The 15,239-nt window shown below is 43.4% G+C and overlaps 2 protein-coding genes and 2 long non-coding RNA genes across 6 annotated transcripts in view; 2 read left to right on the forward strand and 2 right to left on the reverse strand.

Annotated features, from left to right (window-relative positions):
- Positions 1 to 3,823, forward strand: part of DARS2 (aspartyl-tRNA synthetase 2, mitochondrial) — a 37,298-nt gene extending 33,475 nt beyond the window's left edge. The window contains exons 16-18 of the mRNA XM_011962339.1: positions 1,926 to 2,001; positions 2,774 to 2,995; positions 3,030 to 3,823. Of these exons, the coding sequence (XP_011817729.1) occupies positions 1,926 to 2,001; positions 2,774 to 2,961 (264 nt within the window). The 3' untranslated portion in view covers positions 2,962 to 2,995; positions 3,030 to 3,823. The remainder of the gene's footprint in view (positions 1 to 1,925; positions 2,002 to 2,773; positions 2,996 to 3,029) is intronic.
- A 6,521-nt stretch (positions 3,824 to 10,344) lies between these two features.
- On the reverse strand, positions 10,345 to 11,752 carry LOC105526371. The gene is made up of 2 exons (XR_001004077.1): positions 10,699 to 11,752; positions 10,345 to 10,520 (listed from the first exon to the last, which is right to left on the reverse strand). It is a non-coding gene; the product is annotated as an uncharacterized LOC105526371 (long non-coding RNA).
- A 562-nt stretch (positions 11,753 to 12,314) lies between these two features.
- LOC105526370 lies at positions 12,315 to 14,652 on the reverse strand. Of its 2 annotated transcripts, XR_001004076.1 has the most exons (4): positions 14,585 to 14,617; positions 13,639 to 13,691; positions 13,178 to 13,444; positions 12,315 to 12,860 (listed from the first exon to the last, which is right to left on the reverse strand). It is a non-coding gene; the product is annotated as an uncharacterized LOC105526370 (long non-coding RNA). The 2 variants fall into 2 exon arrangements; XR_001004075.1 differs by having other exon boundaries at positions 12,492 to 13,444; positions 14,585 to 14,652.
- A 268-nt stretch (positions 14,653 to 14,920) lies between these two features.
- Positions 14,921 to 15,239, forward strand: part of ZBTB37 (zinc finger and BTB domain containing 37) — a 17,203-nt gene continuing 16,884 nt past the window's right edge. The window contains exon 1 of one of the 2 annotated variants that reach the window (XM_011962345.1): positions 14,921 to 15,029. The gene's annotated coding sequence lies outside the window, so the exon portion shown is untranslated. The remainder of the gene's footprint in view (positions 15,030 to 15,239) is intronic. The other variant, XM_011962346.1, reaches the window with a different exon arrangement.

A 15,239-nucleotide genomic window follows, 5' to 3' on the forward strand; every position in this document is an offset into this window, starting at 1 on the left:
CGATCTCCTGACCTCGTGATCCGCCCGTCTCGGCCTCCCAAAGTGCTGGGATTACAGGCTTGAGCCACCGCGCCCGGCCAGGATTTTTAAAAGAAAAAGAAGAGTCTGTACAGAGGCAGACCTAAGAATTTGAAGTTTGTTGGTGATGCTGTAGAAGGCTTGGGTAGGTTTCAGAAAGGGAAAGGTCTGAGAGAGTCTGGTCCTGAAAGATCATTTTGTGGGATTAACTGACAAGTGTGAGGTAGGATAGAACTTCACATGTAAGAGCAGGATTGGAGAACTCAGACCATGAGATGACTCCTTTAGCTTTAAGCCTTCAGTGTCCTTAAAGTTGATGGGCATTGTGAAATCCGTTACTTTTTTTTTTTTTTGAGACAGAGTCTTGCTCTGTCGCCCAGGCTGGAGTGCAGTGGCGCAATCTTGGCTCACTGCAACCTCTGCCTCCTGGGTTCAAGCGATTCTTCTGCCTCAGCCTCCTGAGTAGCTGAGATTACAGGTGTGTGCTACCGTGCCCAGCTATTTTGTATTTTTAGTAGAGACGGGGTTTCACCATGTTGGCCAGACTAGTCTTGAACTCCTGACCTCAAGAGATCCACCCGCCTTGGCCTCCCAAAGTGCTGGGATTACAGGTGTGAGCCACCTCACCTAGCCGAAATCTGTTAACTTTTCTCCTGCCAAGTTAAAGCCTCCAATCACCCGTTGGGTTTTGTGTGTTTGTTTGTTTGTTTTTAAAAAGATAGAGTCTCACTCTGTCACCTAGGCTAGAGTGCAATGGCATGATCATAACTCAGTGCAGCCTCAAACTCCTAGGATCAAGAGATCCTCCTGCCCAGCCCAGCTTCCAGTCAGCAGTTTTCAGCCTATCTTTTTCATTCCTCTCATTGTCAAACTTTTCAAGAGTCAGTAAGATTACTTTTTTTTTTTTTTTTGAGACAGTCTCACTTTGTCACCCAGACTGGAGTGCAGTGGCGTGATCTTGATTCACTGCAACCTCCGCCTCCCAGGTTCAAGTGATTCTCTTGCCTTAGCCTCCTGAGTGGCTGGGACTACAGGCACACACCATCACGCCCAGCTTTTTTTTTTTTTTTTTTGGTATTTTTAGTAGAGACAGGGTTTTGCATGTTGGCCAGGCTGGTCTTGAACCCCCGATCTCAGGTGATCTGCCTGCATCGGCCTCCCAAAGTGCTGAGATTACAAGTGTGAGCCACTGCACCTGGCCTAGAATACATTACTTCTGTTGCTTCCCTAAACAGTGGTTCTCAGCCCTGCTGCACTTTACAATCAAATCACCTGGAAAGCATTAAAAAAAAAAAACACTGGTGCCTTGGCTACACATCAGACCAACTGAATAAAAAAGTTCTAAGCATGAGGCGTTAGCCTCTGTTTGAAGCTTCCCACTTGATCCTGATTTGTAGCCTGGTTGGAGAACCATTTCCAAACACACTTTCAACATTTCTACACATACTGCCCCACAAAAGTTACTCACAAAATCACCAAATCCAGTGTCCTGTTCTTGGCCCTTAAGCTCTCCTTCCTCCCAGCAGCATTTGACAATGTTGCCCACTTAGTAATGGTCTCTTCCCTTGGTCTCAGTGACAGGAGAGTTTCCTGCTTTTCATCTCCACGTCCTCATTTGGTCTCACTCTGTTCGCATTGTGAATACAGTAAAAGCTGCATTTACTGAACACCAGGCATTTTTGTACATGTTATAATCATCTATGACTTGTCTTTTTCCCTTGCTAACCTGTAAATCACTTAAGGTAATTTTTTTCTTTACACTTTTCCAGTAAGTTTTTATTACTGGTTAAGTCAGGTTTAGGTGTTTTAAAACTCAACTTTGTTTCCCCTTTATCATCTAAGCCTAGATGGTGACACTTAGTGGACCTTCAAAATATATTTACACTGAATTATCTTCTGACTTTCAGGAGGATGTGAAAATGCTCTCCCATCTGCTCCAGGCTTTAGATTACGGGGCACCCCCTCATGGAGGAATTGCCTTAGGTAAACAACTTTTCCTTTTATAAGCTAAACTGAATTCCATTGCACTGTCTCAAATTCAGGTTCTCAGTTTGTGTTGGTAGAGGTGGAGGGATGAGTCCAAGAGTTCTATGAGAATGTAAGTTTCTGTTGAAATTTCAGTAATATATTTTTTAAATATATCTTAACAGTTATAAAGATATAATTTAACTGATAATTTGCATTTGAAAGATCATTAATAGCTTAAAACTGCAGCTCTTAAGTCAATATTGTTCAAATCCCATGGCCTCACAGATGCACTCATTGGAGTCTGGAAAGCACTGCTCCATAATGTTCAGCTTGGATGAAAACAGGAATATGCCAGTGTCCTTCTGATTGCCATGGTTACTCACTTTGCTTGTTTTGTCAAAGCAAGGAAGAGTAAGAAATTCTAGAAAGCTCACCTAGATTGTAGGCCCCAATAATAGGGACTTCCTTCTGTGTTTATGGAGTTCCCTGCCCAGCACCAAATATACTGTTGAATCTGTTTTAGGGCCCTTAGTAAGCCTTTGCTAGGAACGCTAATCGCTGTGACAATCCAAGTAGCATGTGAACATTAGTCCTGAATACTTTACCAGAATGAGATAGAAAAGAACCTCTCAAACAAACAAAAGGTCTCTAAAAAGGTAGGGAACTGTGGTTGACTAGTTTGTTAAATATTCTTATTTAAAAGTTCTCTACAACTTTTACAGAAAACTAAGTTATTTCCAACATTAGATTGCATTTCTCATCTGTTATCTTTGTATTTTACTTACAGGGTTAGACAGACTGATATGCCTTGTCACTGGATCTCCAAGCATCAGAGATGTCATAGCCTTCCCAAAGTCCTTTCGGGGACATGACCTCATGAGCAATGCCCCAGATTCCATCCCTCCTGAGGAACTGAAGCCCTATCATATCCGAGTCTCCTGGCCAACAGACTCCAAAGCAGAAAGAGCTCATTGAGTCATGCATACCATCCAAAAAGTTGAGCTTTTAGGTTTTGTATACCATGCAGGAAGTTGAGCTTTTAGGTTTTGTCCTCTTTGCTTCCCCAAGGCTAAAATCAGATCTAGAGTTCTGCCACAGGTCTGACAATCAAGTCTTTAGATGGAAGGAATCCAGGCAACATTCTTCGCCACAATGAAGAAACAGAAGATACCCAATTTTGACTCGATCTCATGCATCATTCGGATTTGTTTTTGGTTAGGACTTTTTTTTGAAGTTCCTTTTTACTTAGGTGTGAAAGATGGTTCTTTGTTGGAATAATATAGTGGTTTAGTGTTTTCAAATCATGTTTTTCATACCCAGATAGTAGATTATTCACTTACGACAGAGGTAATCAGATCATGTGTGAAATGTGGGAAAATGCTTGCCCCTGTAAACTAGTGAGTTGATAGAGAGTTTGCTTCATCATCCTCATCAAGAGAATCATATAAATTAAGCTTTATAATGACATTTCAACCATCAACATAATGTAATGAGTAGCATTATTATAATATTTTATAATAATGCAGAAAACATCACTGAAATGAGAGTCACAAATTTTTTTTCAGCCTGAGCAAGTTACGTAAACCTCTCTTAGCCTCCCTTCCTGCTAATGTGTAAAATACATACTTGCCCTGGCTACCTCACAGGGCTTTTATTGCTGGAATCAGAGGAGGTAACATATATGGAAGATAAAGTGAATAAAAGTACTCTGAAAAACTATAAAGCATTCCAGAAACGTGAGATGATCTTATACATCCATAAATAGGAAGATATAGCTCTAAATATTTAGTTTCAGATTAAACAAAACTGACATCAATAGTAAAAGTCATTTTACTTATCAATTTTCTGTTTACATTTTTAGTTTTAAAGATATTATTGGACAAGAGTGGTGGCTCACACCTGTAATCCCAGCACTTTGGGAGACCGAGGTGGGTGGATCACTTGAGGTCAGGAGTTCAACACCAGCCTGGCCAACATAGTGAAACCCTGTGTCTACTAAAAACACAAAAATTAGCTGGGCATGGTGGCGCATGCCTGTAATCCCAGCTACTCGGGAGGCTGAGGTGTGAGGTTTGTTTGAACCTGGGAGATGGAGGTTGCAGTGAGCCAAGATGGTGCCATTGCACTTCAGCCTGGGTGACAGAGCAAGACTCCATCTCAAAAAAAAAGATAAAGATATTATTAATCACTGAACACTATTTTCTCTCAATTATAAGTAACTGAAAATTCTAATCCACCTTAGATTAACCTCCAATGTGCAAAAAAGTGAACACCAAAACTCACTGTGATTTTAAGTTCTAATCATACACATAAAAGTTTTAATAATAATTATAAAATGAGGCTGGGTGCAGTGGCTCATGCCTGTAATCCCAGCACTTTGGGAGACTGAGGCGCGTGGATCACAAGGTCAAGGGATCGAGACTATCCTGGCCAACATGGTGAAACCCATCTCTACTAAAAATACAAAAATTAGCCAGGCATGGTGGCGCATGCCTGTAGTCCCAGCTACTCAGGAGGCAGAGGCAGGAGACTCATTTGAACCCAGGAGGCAGAGGTTGCAGTGAGCCGAGGTCACGCCACTGCACTCCAGGCTGGCGACAGAACAAGACTCCATTTCAAAAAAATATATAAAATGAGAACAAGGTCTTGATCAGTGATTTTGAAATTGTTTTCTTCTACTCAGTCTTCACTTCTGCCTTGAAATTCTTTTGATTTGTAACTTTTTTCTTTTTTTTTTTGAGACAGAGTCTTACTCTGTTGCCCAGGTTAGAATGCAGTGGCGCCATCTTGGCTCACTGCAACCCCCGCTTCCCGGGTTCAAGTGATTCTCCTGCCTCAGCCTATTTAATTAATTATTGATTTAATGATTTTAAAAAGTTTAATTCATTTTAAAATAACTCATTACATGTTAACACAAATAGCAAGTTTTTATTTTATTTGGAGACAGAGTCTCACTCTGTTCGCCAGGCTGGAGTGCGGTGGTGCAATCTTGGCTCACTTCAACCTCCACCTCCCAGGTTTAGGCAGTTTTCCTGCCTCAGCCTCCTGAATAGTTGGACCACAGGTGGCCGCCACCACGCCTGGCTAATTTTTGTATTTTTAGTAGAGATGGGGTTTTGCCATGTTGGCCAGGCTGGTCTCAAACTCCTGGCCTCAGGTGATCTGCCTGCCTCAGCCTCCCAAAGTGCTGGGATTACAAAGGCGTGAGCCACCATACTCAGCCATGTTTTTGTTTTAAAAATAAGTATTTTCTTTTTTTTTTTTTTTTTTTGAGACGGAGTCTTGCTCTGCCGCCCAGGCTGGAGTGCAGTGGCCGGCTCTCAGCTCACTGCAAGCTCCGCCTCCCGGGTTCACGCCATTCTCCTGTCTCAGCCTCCCGAGTAGCTGGGACTACAGGCGCCTGCCTCGTCGCCCGGCTAGTTTTTTGTATTTTTTAGTAGAGACGGGGTTTCACCGTATTAGCCAGGATGGTCTCGATCTCCTGACCTCGTGATCCGCCCGTCTCGGCCTCCCAAAGTGCTGGGATTACAGGCTTGAGCCACCGCGCCCGGCCCAGAAAATAAGTATTTTTTAAAAAAAAAAAAAAATAGAAGAGTAACATTGTTTTGTATTTCTGCAAATATTTTTATTTCTGGCTTAATAAAAGACACTAGATTCTGATATCTGCTTCTGTATCCCATCTGTTGTTATATGCTGTTTTGGTTGTAAGTATATGAAGAAAATCTCGCCCCACTCAAATATAAAGTTGGAAAAGGGAGTATTTTAATAGCGTTCTCTGATAATTATGGTTATTCTCTTTGATACCACACCAAAATACGACAAGTAGTAGAGTTCCTTAAAGGTTAGTTGTAGTGTGGATTCTGAAATCATATTGATGAGCTTTTCTAAAGTCCATTGGTGTACCTTATATTTAAATAGAACTTTTACCTATGTGTGATATTTGTAACACCAGTCCAGTCATTGATCATTTGGAAAATATTGGTTCACTGAGTTATGCAAATCTTCCAAATGTTGACACATTTTGATATACAATGTCTAAAATAAAATACCATTAATTAATATTACCACCAATCTCATTACAAAAGTCTTAAGTCTGAGGAAGCTATAAGGGCACAGAGGTGTATACAAGCCTTCCAAAATTTTAAGTTTCATTTGGAAGTTTGAGTTTTATCATCGGCAACAAATACCATCAGTTTTTTCCAAGCTTACTTGTTCTTTTTTGAGCAAATCTCTGCCAAAATTACTCCTAAAATATGAGTAATTTGTCAGATTTGTCTCAACTAAAAATGTTCTGTGAAAAAAGCAGCTAGTTCAGCTTGTATCTCAATTGTAACTACTTTTTCTAGGGGAAAAAATATCTAGAAATCCATACTTTGTGGCAGACGTGCTTCATGCATACTTCCCATTTTGTCACACAGCACATCAAAATAACGTGTACTCAAGGTCAAGATTTACTAACAACTAAAATTCCAAAACTGCTAAACAACAGAATGCTGAATAAGGTAATCCAATTTTTTTAGTATTTTATTTTATTTGAGACAACAGCTCACCCTGTCACCCAGGCTGAAGTCCAGTGGTGTGAACACAGTTCACTGCAGCCTCAACTTCCTGGGCTCAAGCAATCGTCCCACCTGTCTCATGAGTGGCTGGGACTACAGGCATGCACCATCATGCCTGGCTCACTTTTTTTTTTTTTTAATTGTAGAGACAGGGTCTCATTATGTTGCCCAGGCCGGTCTTGAACTCCTGGACTCAAGCAATCCCCCCCCGGCCTTGGTTTCCCAAAGCGCTGGGATTACAGGCGTGAGCCACTACATACAACTTAAATCTTTTAATATGCCCGTCAAAGTTTTCTGATTCAGAAAATCGCACTTATATATAAAAGGGAGAACAAGAGGCTGGATGTGGCTCACGCCTGTAATCCCAGCACTTTGGGAGGCTAGGTGGGCAGATCACAAGGTCAGGAGTTCAAGACCAGCCTGGCCAACATGGTGAAACCCCCTCTCTACTAAAAATACAAAAATAACCAGGCACGGTGGCGCACGCCTGTAATCCCCAGCTACTCAGGAGGCTGAGGCAGGAGAATCGCTTGAACCTGGGTGGCAGAGGTTGCAGTGAGCTAAGATTGTGCCACTACATTCCAGCCTGGGCAACAGGCTGAGCCAGCGAAACTCTGTCTCAAAAAAAAAAAAAAAAAAGAGGGAACAAAAACAGAACTTGGCTGGACGCAATGGCTCCTACCTGTAACCCCAGCACTTTGGGATGGTGGGGTGGTTGGATCACTTAAGGCCAGGAGTTCAAGACAAGCCTAGCTGACGTGGTGAAACCCCATCTCTACTAAAAATAAAAAAAATAAAAAAAATAAAAAAAAGCTAGGTGTGGTGGCACACACCTGTCATCCCAGCTACTCAGGTAGCTGAGGCACAAGAATCACTTGAGCCTAGGAGGCCCAGGCTGGAGTGAGGTGGCACAATCTTGGTTCACTGCAACCTCCACCTCCAGGGTTCAGAGTAGCTGGGACTACACGCCCACACAACCACACCCGGCTAATTTTCGTTTTTTTCCAGTAGAGACCCGGTTTTGCCATGTTGGCCAGGCTGGTATCAAAGCCTGAGCCATCACACCTGGTGAAAAGATCCTTTGAAATGTAATATCGTTTTTCACTTCTAAATCAAGGTATTTTACCAATTTCAGTCTTTGGTACCTCCCCAAAAACTGATCTACCACATTTGCAATTTCATTCATTTTTTTCAACATTAAGGAATAAATTTGAAGCGCTTACATTCTTGTGGGGGAAATAAGAAAAAAATACAGATGATGGTGGTCGCATGAAAGGGTAACCATTTGCAGTAGGTGGTGCTAGTTTTTTTTTTTTTTTTTTAGACAGTCTTGCTCTGTCACCTAGGCTGGAGCAGTGGCATGATCTCAGCTCACTGCAACTTCCACCTCCCAGGTTCAAGCGATTCTCCTGCCTCAGCCTCCCGAGTAGCTGGGATCACAGGTGCACACCACCACACCTGGCTAATTTTTGTATTTTTAGTAGAGATGGGGCTTTCACCATGTTGGTCAGGCTGGTCTCAAACTCCTGACCATGTGATCCACCCGCCTCGGCCTCCCAAAGTGCTGGGATTACAGGCATAAGCCACCACACCCAGCTTTTCTTTTCTTGAGACGGAGTCTCACCCTGTCACCCAGGCTGGAGTGCATTGACACAATCTCGGGTCACTGCAACCTCAGCCTCCCGAGTAGCTGGGATTACAGGAGGCCACCACTATACCCGGCTAGATTTTTGCAATTTTTTTTAGTAGAGATGGGGTTTCACCATGTTGGCCAGGTTGGTCCTGAAATCCTGACCTCAGGTGATCCGCCCACCTCAGCACCCGGCCAGGCGTTAGTTTTTTACAGCCTGTGTGAAACATTTGGGTGGGCCCCAGGAAATGAAAGAATGTTTATTTGGGGAAGGAGAAGGCCTTTTTTCTTAGACAAAATTTATATGTATTCCCCATCTACAAAAATTATATGCGTTTAGTGCATAAGCTGACATTTCAATGAGATTGTGAAACGACCACAATGGGGAGAGTCCTGAAGAAAACATCAAGTATAAAAAGCCTGAAGAGGCCAGGCACACTGGCTCAAGCCTGCAATCCCAGCAATTTGGGAGGACGGGGTTTCATCTCTACTAAAAATGCCAAAATGAGCCTGTTGCGATGGCAGAGGCTGAGGAGAATTGCTTGAACCCAGGAGGTGGAGGTTGCAGTGAGCAGTGGTTGAGATCACGCCACTGCACGACAGCCTAAACAGGGATTCAGTCTCAAAAAAAGGAATTCAGAGGGTAAGTGGAAACAAGTTTTTTTTTATCATTAATGGGACTAAAGCGCTTTAGCCCAGAAACTCAAGATTTGTAAAACCATTACTGCTGACATCATTATAATTACAGCTGTACTGACACTCAAAAATCCACCCACCTTGGAATTTTGGCCCCTTGGTCCTCCACTTCCCTGGCGCAGATTGCTTTAAAGTAACCAGTTGTGCCCCTTATACCCACTTTTGGCATCCCTAAACGCTTGCCAAAAACCTATCACCATGGTTATGGACTGTAGATTTTCCCAATTCCATTAATTCCTATCACTAGTTGGGCATTTCTACAGCTTATTTTCCCAGCCTCAGACTCACCATGACTTTCTCAAAAGTAGCTCCCATCAATACTTTAAGCTCAAAACCAATTAGCACAGAGGCCTATGAAACCTGACAATTTGCTCATGTGGGGAATTAGGAAATACTGCACTTTAACGCATAAAACACCTTGTAAAATACCCATATGAAGGGGCGGCCTGCCCCTCCACACCCATGGGCGTTTCTCATCAGGTGGAACAAGACTTGAGAAGAGAGGCACAGAGACAAAGTATAAAGAAAAGTGGGCCTACGGGACCAGCGCTCAGCATATGGAGGCCCCGCGGGCACCCCTCAGTATTTATTGATCATTATCTTTACCATCTCAGAGAGCAGGAAGTGGCAGGACAATAGGGTCATAGTAGGGAGATCAGCAAGACATATGAATAAAGATCTGTGTTATGAGTAAGTTTAAGGAAAGGTGCTGTGCTTTCATGTGCATAAACACAAACATCTCCATAAACATTTTCAGTGCATAAAGAGCTGCACTGCTGCTAGCACGTCCCACCTCCAGCCCTAAGGTGGTTTTCTCCTATCTCAGTAAATAGAACATAGGATTGGGTTTTACATTCCATTGCCCACGAACGGGAAGGAGACAGAGGCCTGCCTTCCTTTCACTAATCCTCCTCAGCACAGGCACAGATCCTTTATGGGTGTTGGGCTGTGGGATGATCAGGTCTTTCCCTTCCTACAAGGCCATATTTCAGACAATCACATGTGAAGAAACCTTGGACAATACCTAGCTTTCCTAGGCAGAGGGCCCTGAGGCCTTCTGCAGTTTGTGTCCCTGGGTACTTGAGATTAGAGTATGCTGATGACTGTAGCAAGCATACTGCCTTCATGCACTTGTTTCACAAAGCACATCCTGCACAGCCCCAAATCCATTAAACCTTGAGTTGACACAGCAAGTCTCCGCAAGGACAGGGTTGGGGGTAGGGTTACAGATTAACAGCATCTCAAGGCAGAATTTTTCTTAGAACAAAACTAAATGGAGTCTCTTATGTCTACTTCTTTCTACATAGACACAGTAACAGTCTGATCTCTTTTCCCCACACCCATAAAATTTTAACTGGCTGCAGTGTTAAATGCCATGGAGTTGTAATAGCCTTTGAATGTGATTTATGCTTACAACGAATGAACAGATAAAAAGCACTGTGCTTTTTAAAGTAAATACTATACACTCCAAAAGGATTGCAAAAATTTATTAAAATTGGAGACACTGTTTTAATCTTCTTGTGCCATGAGACTCCCAACAGGCTGTCTACAAAGACCATTGGGAGGCTGAGGATCACTTGAGCCCCGAAGTCTGACGCTGTAGTAAGCCTCAAAGGGCCACTGCACTCCAGCGTGGATGAGGTAAGACCCTGTCTCAAAAAATAAGAGACTTTTAGCCACATTTCCAGACTTCAATTAAAATGCTACATGGGAATGCAGAATATCAGATCTTTTATTGTCATCAGGTAATCAGTGAGAGAGTTCAAGCTGGACTGAGATCATCATGTATTCTGCAATTATGATAGTCCCGATATTTCCAATCCTCACCTTTCAAGCGGTAAGCTGCATGCTTGCTTGCTGTGGTCATTAAAAACCCTGAAAGCAAAGACAATGTATTAATCATGGCAAAAAACAAACGTGTTATGCTTGTTAGTAGAGTAACCTCAGAATCAAAATGGAACGGTTTTATAGTGATATCATTATATTTCATTTGGCAGAATCATTACATCATTGGTTACGTTGAAAATTATCACATATACCAAAAGCTGACTCACCTAGTTTAGGATAACAGGTCTGCCTGTTTGAAGATGAAAAATAATCCCATTTAAAATTTGCCCTACTCGATTTCCTTTTCAGTCACATTTCAACTTTCAAACAGCTAATCACTCCCATCTACAGATTAAGTTGTATATGCCACTAAAACCTTTTGCCACCTTAAAAATTTCCTTAAAAGTTTAAACTAACCTGCATTTCTTCAAGCATGAAGTCTGAGTCCTGAAATTAAGGGACAATACACAGTAAGACAACTTGCATACAATTAAGGGTAACCCAAAATCTCCAAACACTGTAGAATGACTATATTCCCCTTTTCAGGGCATAAACTAGAATGTTACAGCCAGATACATCAGATAGGAGCGAAAGACTTAGTATTGCTCATCAGTGTTAGTCTGCTGAACTATGTTATCATCATTGTATCGGCTTTACAACACCAGACTTGAGGTGGGACCCAGTGGCTCACGCCTGTAATCCCAGCACTTTGGGAGGTCAATGCGCACAGATCACTTGAGGTCAAGAGTTGGAGACCAACCTGAACAACATGGCAGTACAAAATTAGCCAGGCGTGGTGGCACATGGCTGAATCCCAGCTACTCAGGAGGCTGAGGCAGGAGAATCCCTAGAACCCGGGAGGCAGAGGTTGCAGTGAGCTGACAGTGCCACTGCACTCCACTCCGGGCAAGAGCTAGACTCTGGCCTCAATTAAAAAGAAAAACAAAAAAACTTGGGACTGCTATACCTTTGCTTCTTTAAAACTTGCTCCACACAGTGTAGTCAAGTCGACTCTCCATACCTGCAGAAATTTAATCTCCTTTACCAATAGGTAGTAGTAATAGGTGGATTTCTAAAAGATTTCCCAACTACTGTTTCAGTTTAAGATTAATCTCCATTTTCTTTCAGAGAGATTCCCATCTGCTTTATTTTTAAAATCATCACTAACAGTAGCTCACTCAATAAACATGTTAACATCAGTAAAACATACCTTTAAAAGGTCTCCAAACATTGGCACCTGAAAAAGTTTCACACCATTTCCTACATTGAATATCATTTACTTTTCAAAGTAAACAATATTCAAATATTTACTTTCAAATATCATATCTAATGCTTTTTAATAACTGCTTTAATACAGTACTTTCATACTGCCTACTTTTCAAAATTTTCTAACAAAACGACTCTGTAACAGTCATCAATTAGTAAGACCACATTTCAGAAACAAGCTAGAGATATGACAGGAACTATTTTCATGTCTCACCCAAACAAGCCATCCACGGATAAAAACGTTACTAGGAGGTGGAATACAAATAAGGCCTTCTATTAAAATGCTAAACATCATTAAACTCTTTTCAAAGTTGTCTGTCACAGGGTTCTTCAGTATTACCTTAGGTCTACACGCTCATTTCAGGTCAGACATTTGATCAACATCATTACACAAACCCCGTTCCAAACATGCTCAAGGAAAATACACACTGTTCCAAACATACATGTTCAAGGAAAACAGTTAGTATTCATCGGCCAAGCCTTAAACCATTAGCTCAGCAGTAAGCGTATCACTATCAGCATTTTCATTAATACTTACCAGAAACATAAAGCTGGTCCAGACAAGTTGGACTCCACCTAGAAATTAAGAGTGGTCTTAGAATAGCCACAGATGAGTTTCCCCCCGCCCTGCCAAAACTAACAAATGCCTTTAATCAGTTAGAGCTAATTAAGACCTTCATGTTCAGTCAGTATTTGCTTATCATCATCCAGGCTGCAATTTACAAACTTTCTCATTAATCATAACAGGACAAGAACCCGCCATTTATTTAATGCATTTAGCACTGGTAGGAGGTAACTCTAAAAAGTCATTTGTGCCATAGGCAGTTTGCCCAGTTACCTGTTTACTTGGATATAATTTTACTTACCATTTCAACTTCTAGTTTTCTGTCTAATGCCTGTAATTTGAATACAAAATTGTCAGTAAAGAATATTTTAATGGTAGATTGGTGGTACCCTCCTCAACTACTAACAGCAAACCGCAACCACCCCAGATACATCAGACACGTAGTACATTTCTTCATGATTCAATCTGCTGAACTATGCAACCATCATAGTATCTGTTTTCACCTTTTCCTCAGTATTAAATTTAGTATCAATATGAGAGCACAACTCTCATTTGAAAAGTGGGGAAACACTAATATATATAAAATCATTCATTTGGCTATTTTCTAATCCCTCAAAAAGTGAGAAGTACAATATAGAGGTTTCTCACCTGTATGCCAATGGCTTGAGTTAGGCTTGCTCTTTAGAACCTGGGAAGAAACAACTTCATGTGAACTTAGGTGTACTCTCTCTGTTCCCCAAATCACCATTTTAGGTGCCTCAGTTAAGATAATGGTGGTTAAGCTCCTCATCATTCTAGCAGTCAAGAGTAGCAAATAAACTGTCATCATTGTGGCACATCCAGTGACTTTAAATCTTTTTGAGGGAATTTTCAACTTACTTCAGTAGCTATTGTCATCCCTCCTTTGGGACACAACTAGAAAACAAAAAGATACAAGCAGAACAGTGAGAATGAACCTCACTGCAGTCACGCTAAATATCAATGCTGTTAATATTAAAGCCTCAGAATAGAATTTCAGAAATCCCTTCTGTCCACTACTCTTAAAGCATCACAGGCTAAGACCACCTCTTAGATTTCATTCTTCCCACTGTACTTTCCCCGATTCTTACCTGTCCATAAGGTGCTAACGAGAGCCACATCGCATCTGCACCCAGCATCATACCTAAAGAGATCAGGTACAGATTTTAATTCATTGTTTCACGGTTCTTTATGTCGTGTTTTTAAATCCATGATACAGGTAACATACCATTATCGAGCGACAGGTAAAGAATACACTTAATGTTATAAAGGAGCACTGCACCCGCAGTTGAGAACCACTAACGGCCGGGCGCAGTGGCTCACGCCTAGTAATTCCAACACTTTGGGAGACCACAGCTGGTGGATCACTTCAAGTCAGGAGTTCAAGATCAGTCTGGTCAACACGATGAGACCTACTAAAAATATAAAAGCCTAGCCTGGGGGCGCGCGCCTGTAGTCCCAGTTACTTGGGAGGCTGAGGCAGAACTGCTTGAACTAGGACGCGGAGGTTGCCATGAACCGAGATGGCGCCACTGCGTTCCCGCCTGGGTGACAGAATGAGGCTCGGTCTCAAAAAAAAAAAAAAAAAGGAAAAAGAAACACTAATGGAAATATTGGTGGCACCGCGGAATGCGGGCACTTAGAGAAGCACGTGGACTACCACCGCCAGCCTTTCCTGAGAGCGGGCGGTTGATGGAGGCTCGGGTCAGGGCCCTTAACAATTGCTTACTCGGGTGACTCGGCATGTGCCACCATCAGAGCGGTTGGCATTCATCATCACTCTCAGATGTCCCTACCAACACAGGCTTCATCACAGGTAGGGCACGAGAGCCGAGGCTTCTCCGCAGTTCTACCCGAACAACATAGTCGCAGCTTAGGTCACGGAAGTACCAAACGTGCAATCCCCCACCATCCTCGATTTGTACGCCCTGCAAAGGCACGCGACTGGCTTAGAAGTCCCAGTCAGTTCAGGGTGACCTTAGCTGACAAAGGCTGGAGGGCCCCAAAACCCGCAACATTCGCAAAAACATAACATACCTCACAGCGGTCGGCTCCTACCTCGAAAAGACAATATGGAGCCTGGGCTCCTGCATATAAGAGTTCTTGTGATGACGTCACGACGCACGCTCCCGGCGGCGTCCGCTTCGGCTCCTCCCCCTAACCCCCCTCAATCTTTCCCTCCTCCAGCACCACCTTCTTCCCGCCCCCTAAGCCCGCCCCTTTTCCCCGCCCTTCCTCGCCATTTTGGGCGGAGACATGACCGCCCACGTGATGCCGTGCTCCCGTCCTCCTCCCGACTGAGGAGGAAGAGCAGAGAGGGGAGGGGGCGCGAGGCAAGGAAAGCTCTGGGGGTGGGGGAAGGGGGGCGGTGTAAGGCTGAGTGATTTCCTTCCGGCACGTCGCCCGCTCCGTGGGAGGGGGTGGGGGGTTTCACTTCCGGGACGGTGTTCCGGCCCATTCCGGCCCATTTCCACCCCCGGAGGTAGGTGCTGCTCCTTGACTGGACTCGGGCCCCATACCCCAGTGCCACTTCCCTGCACCGGGGTCACCTCGCCCGCCCTCCGCCGCAGCGCGCTCCTGGGGCGCTCTGCTACTTTCCTTCATCCCGCCTCCAGGCACCGGGCGACCTTCCACCCCCTTGGCCCCCGGCCGGGCTGATTTGCCGGACCCGCCCCCTCGCGGGGCCCCTCCC

Source organism: Colobus angolensis, unplaced genomic scaffold, assembly GCF_000951035.1.
Source record: "Colobus angolensis palliatus isolate OR3802 unplaced genomic scaffold, Cang.pa_1.0 Scaffold59, whole genome shotgun sequence".
In the NCBI taxonomy this organism is placed as follows: Eukaryota; Metazoa; Chordata; class Mammalia; order Primates; family Cercopithecidae; genus Colobus; species Colobus angolensis.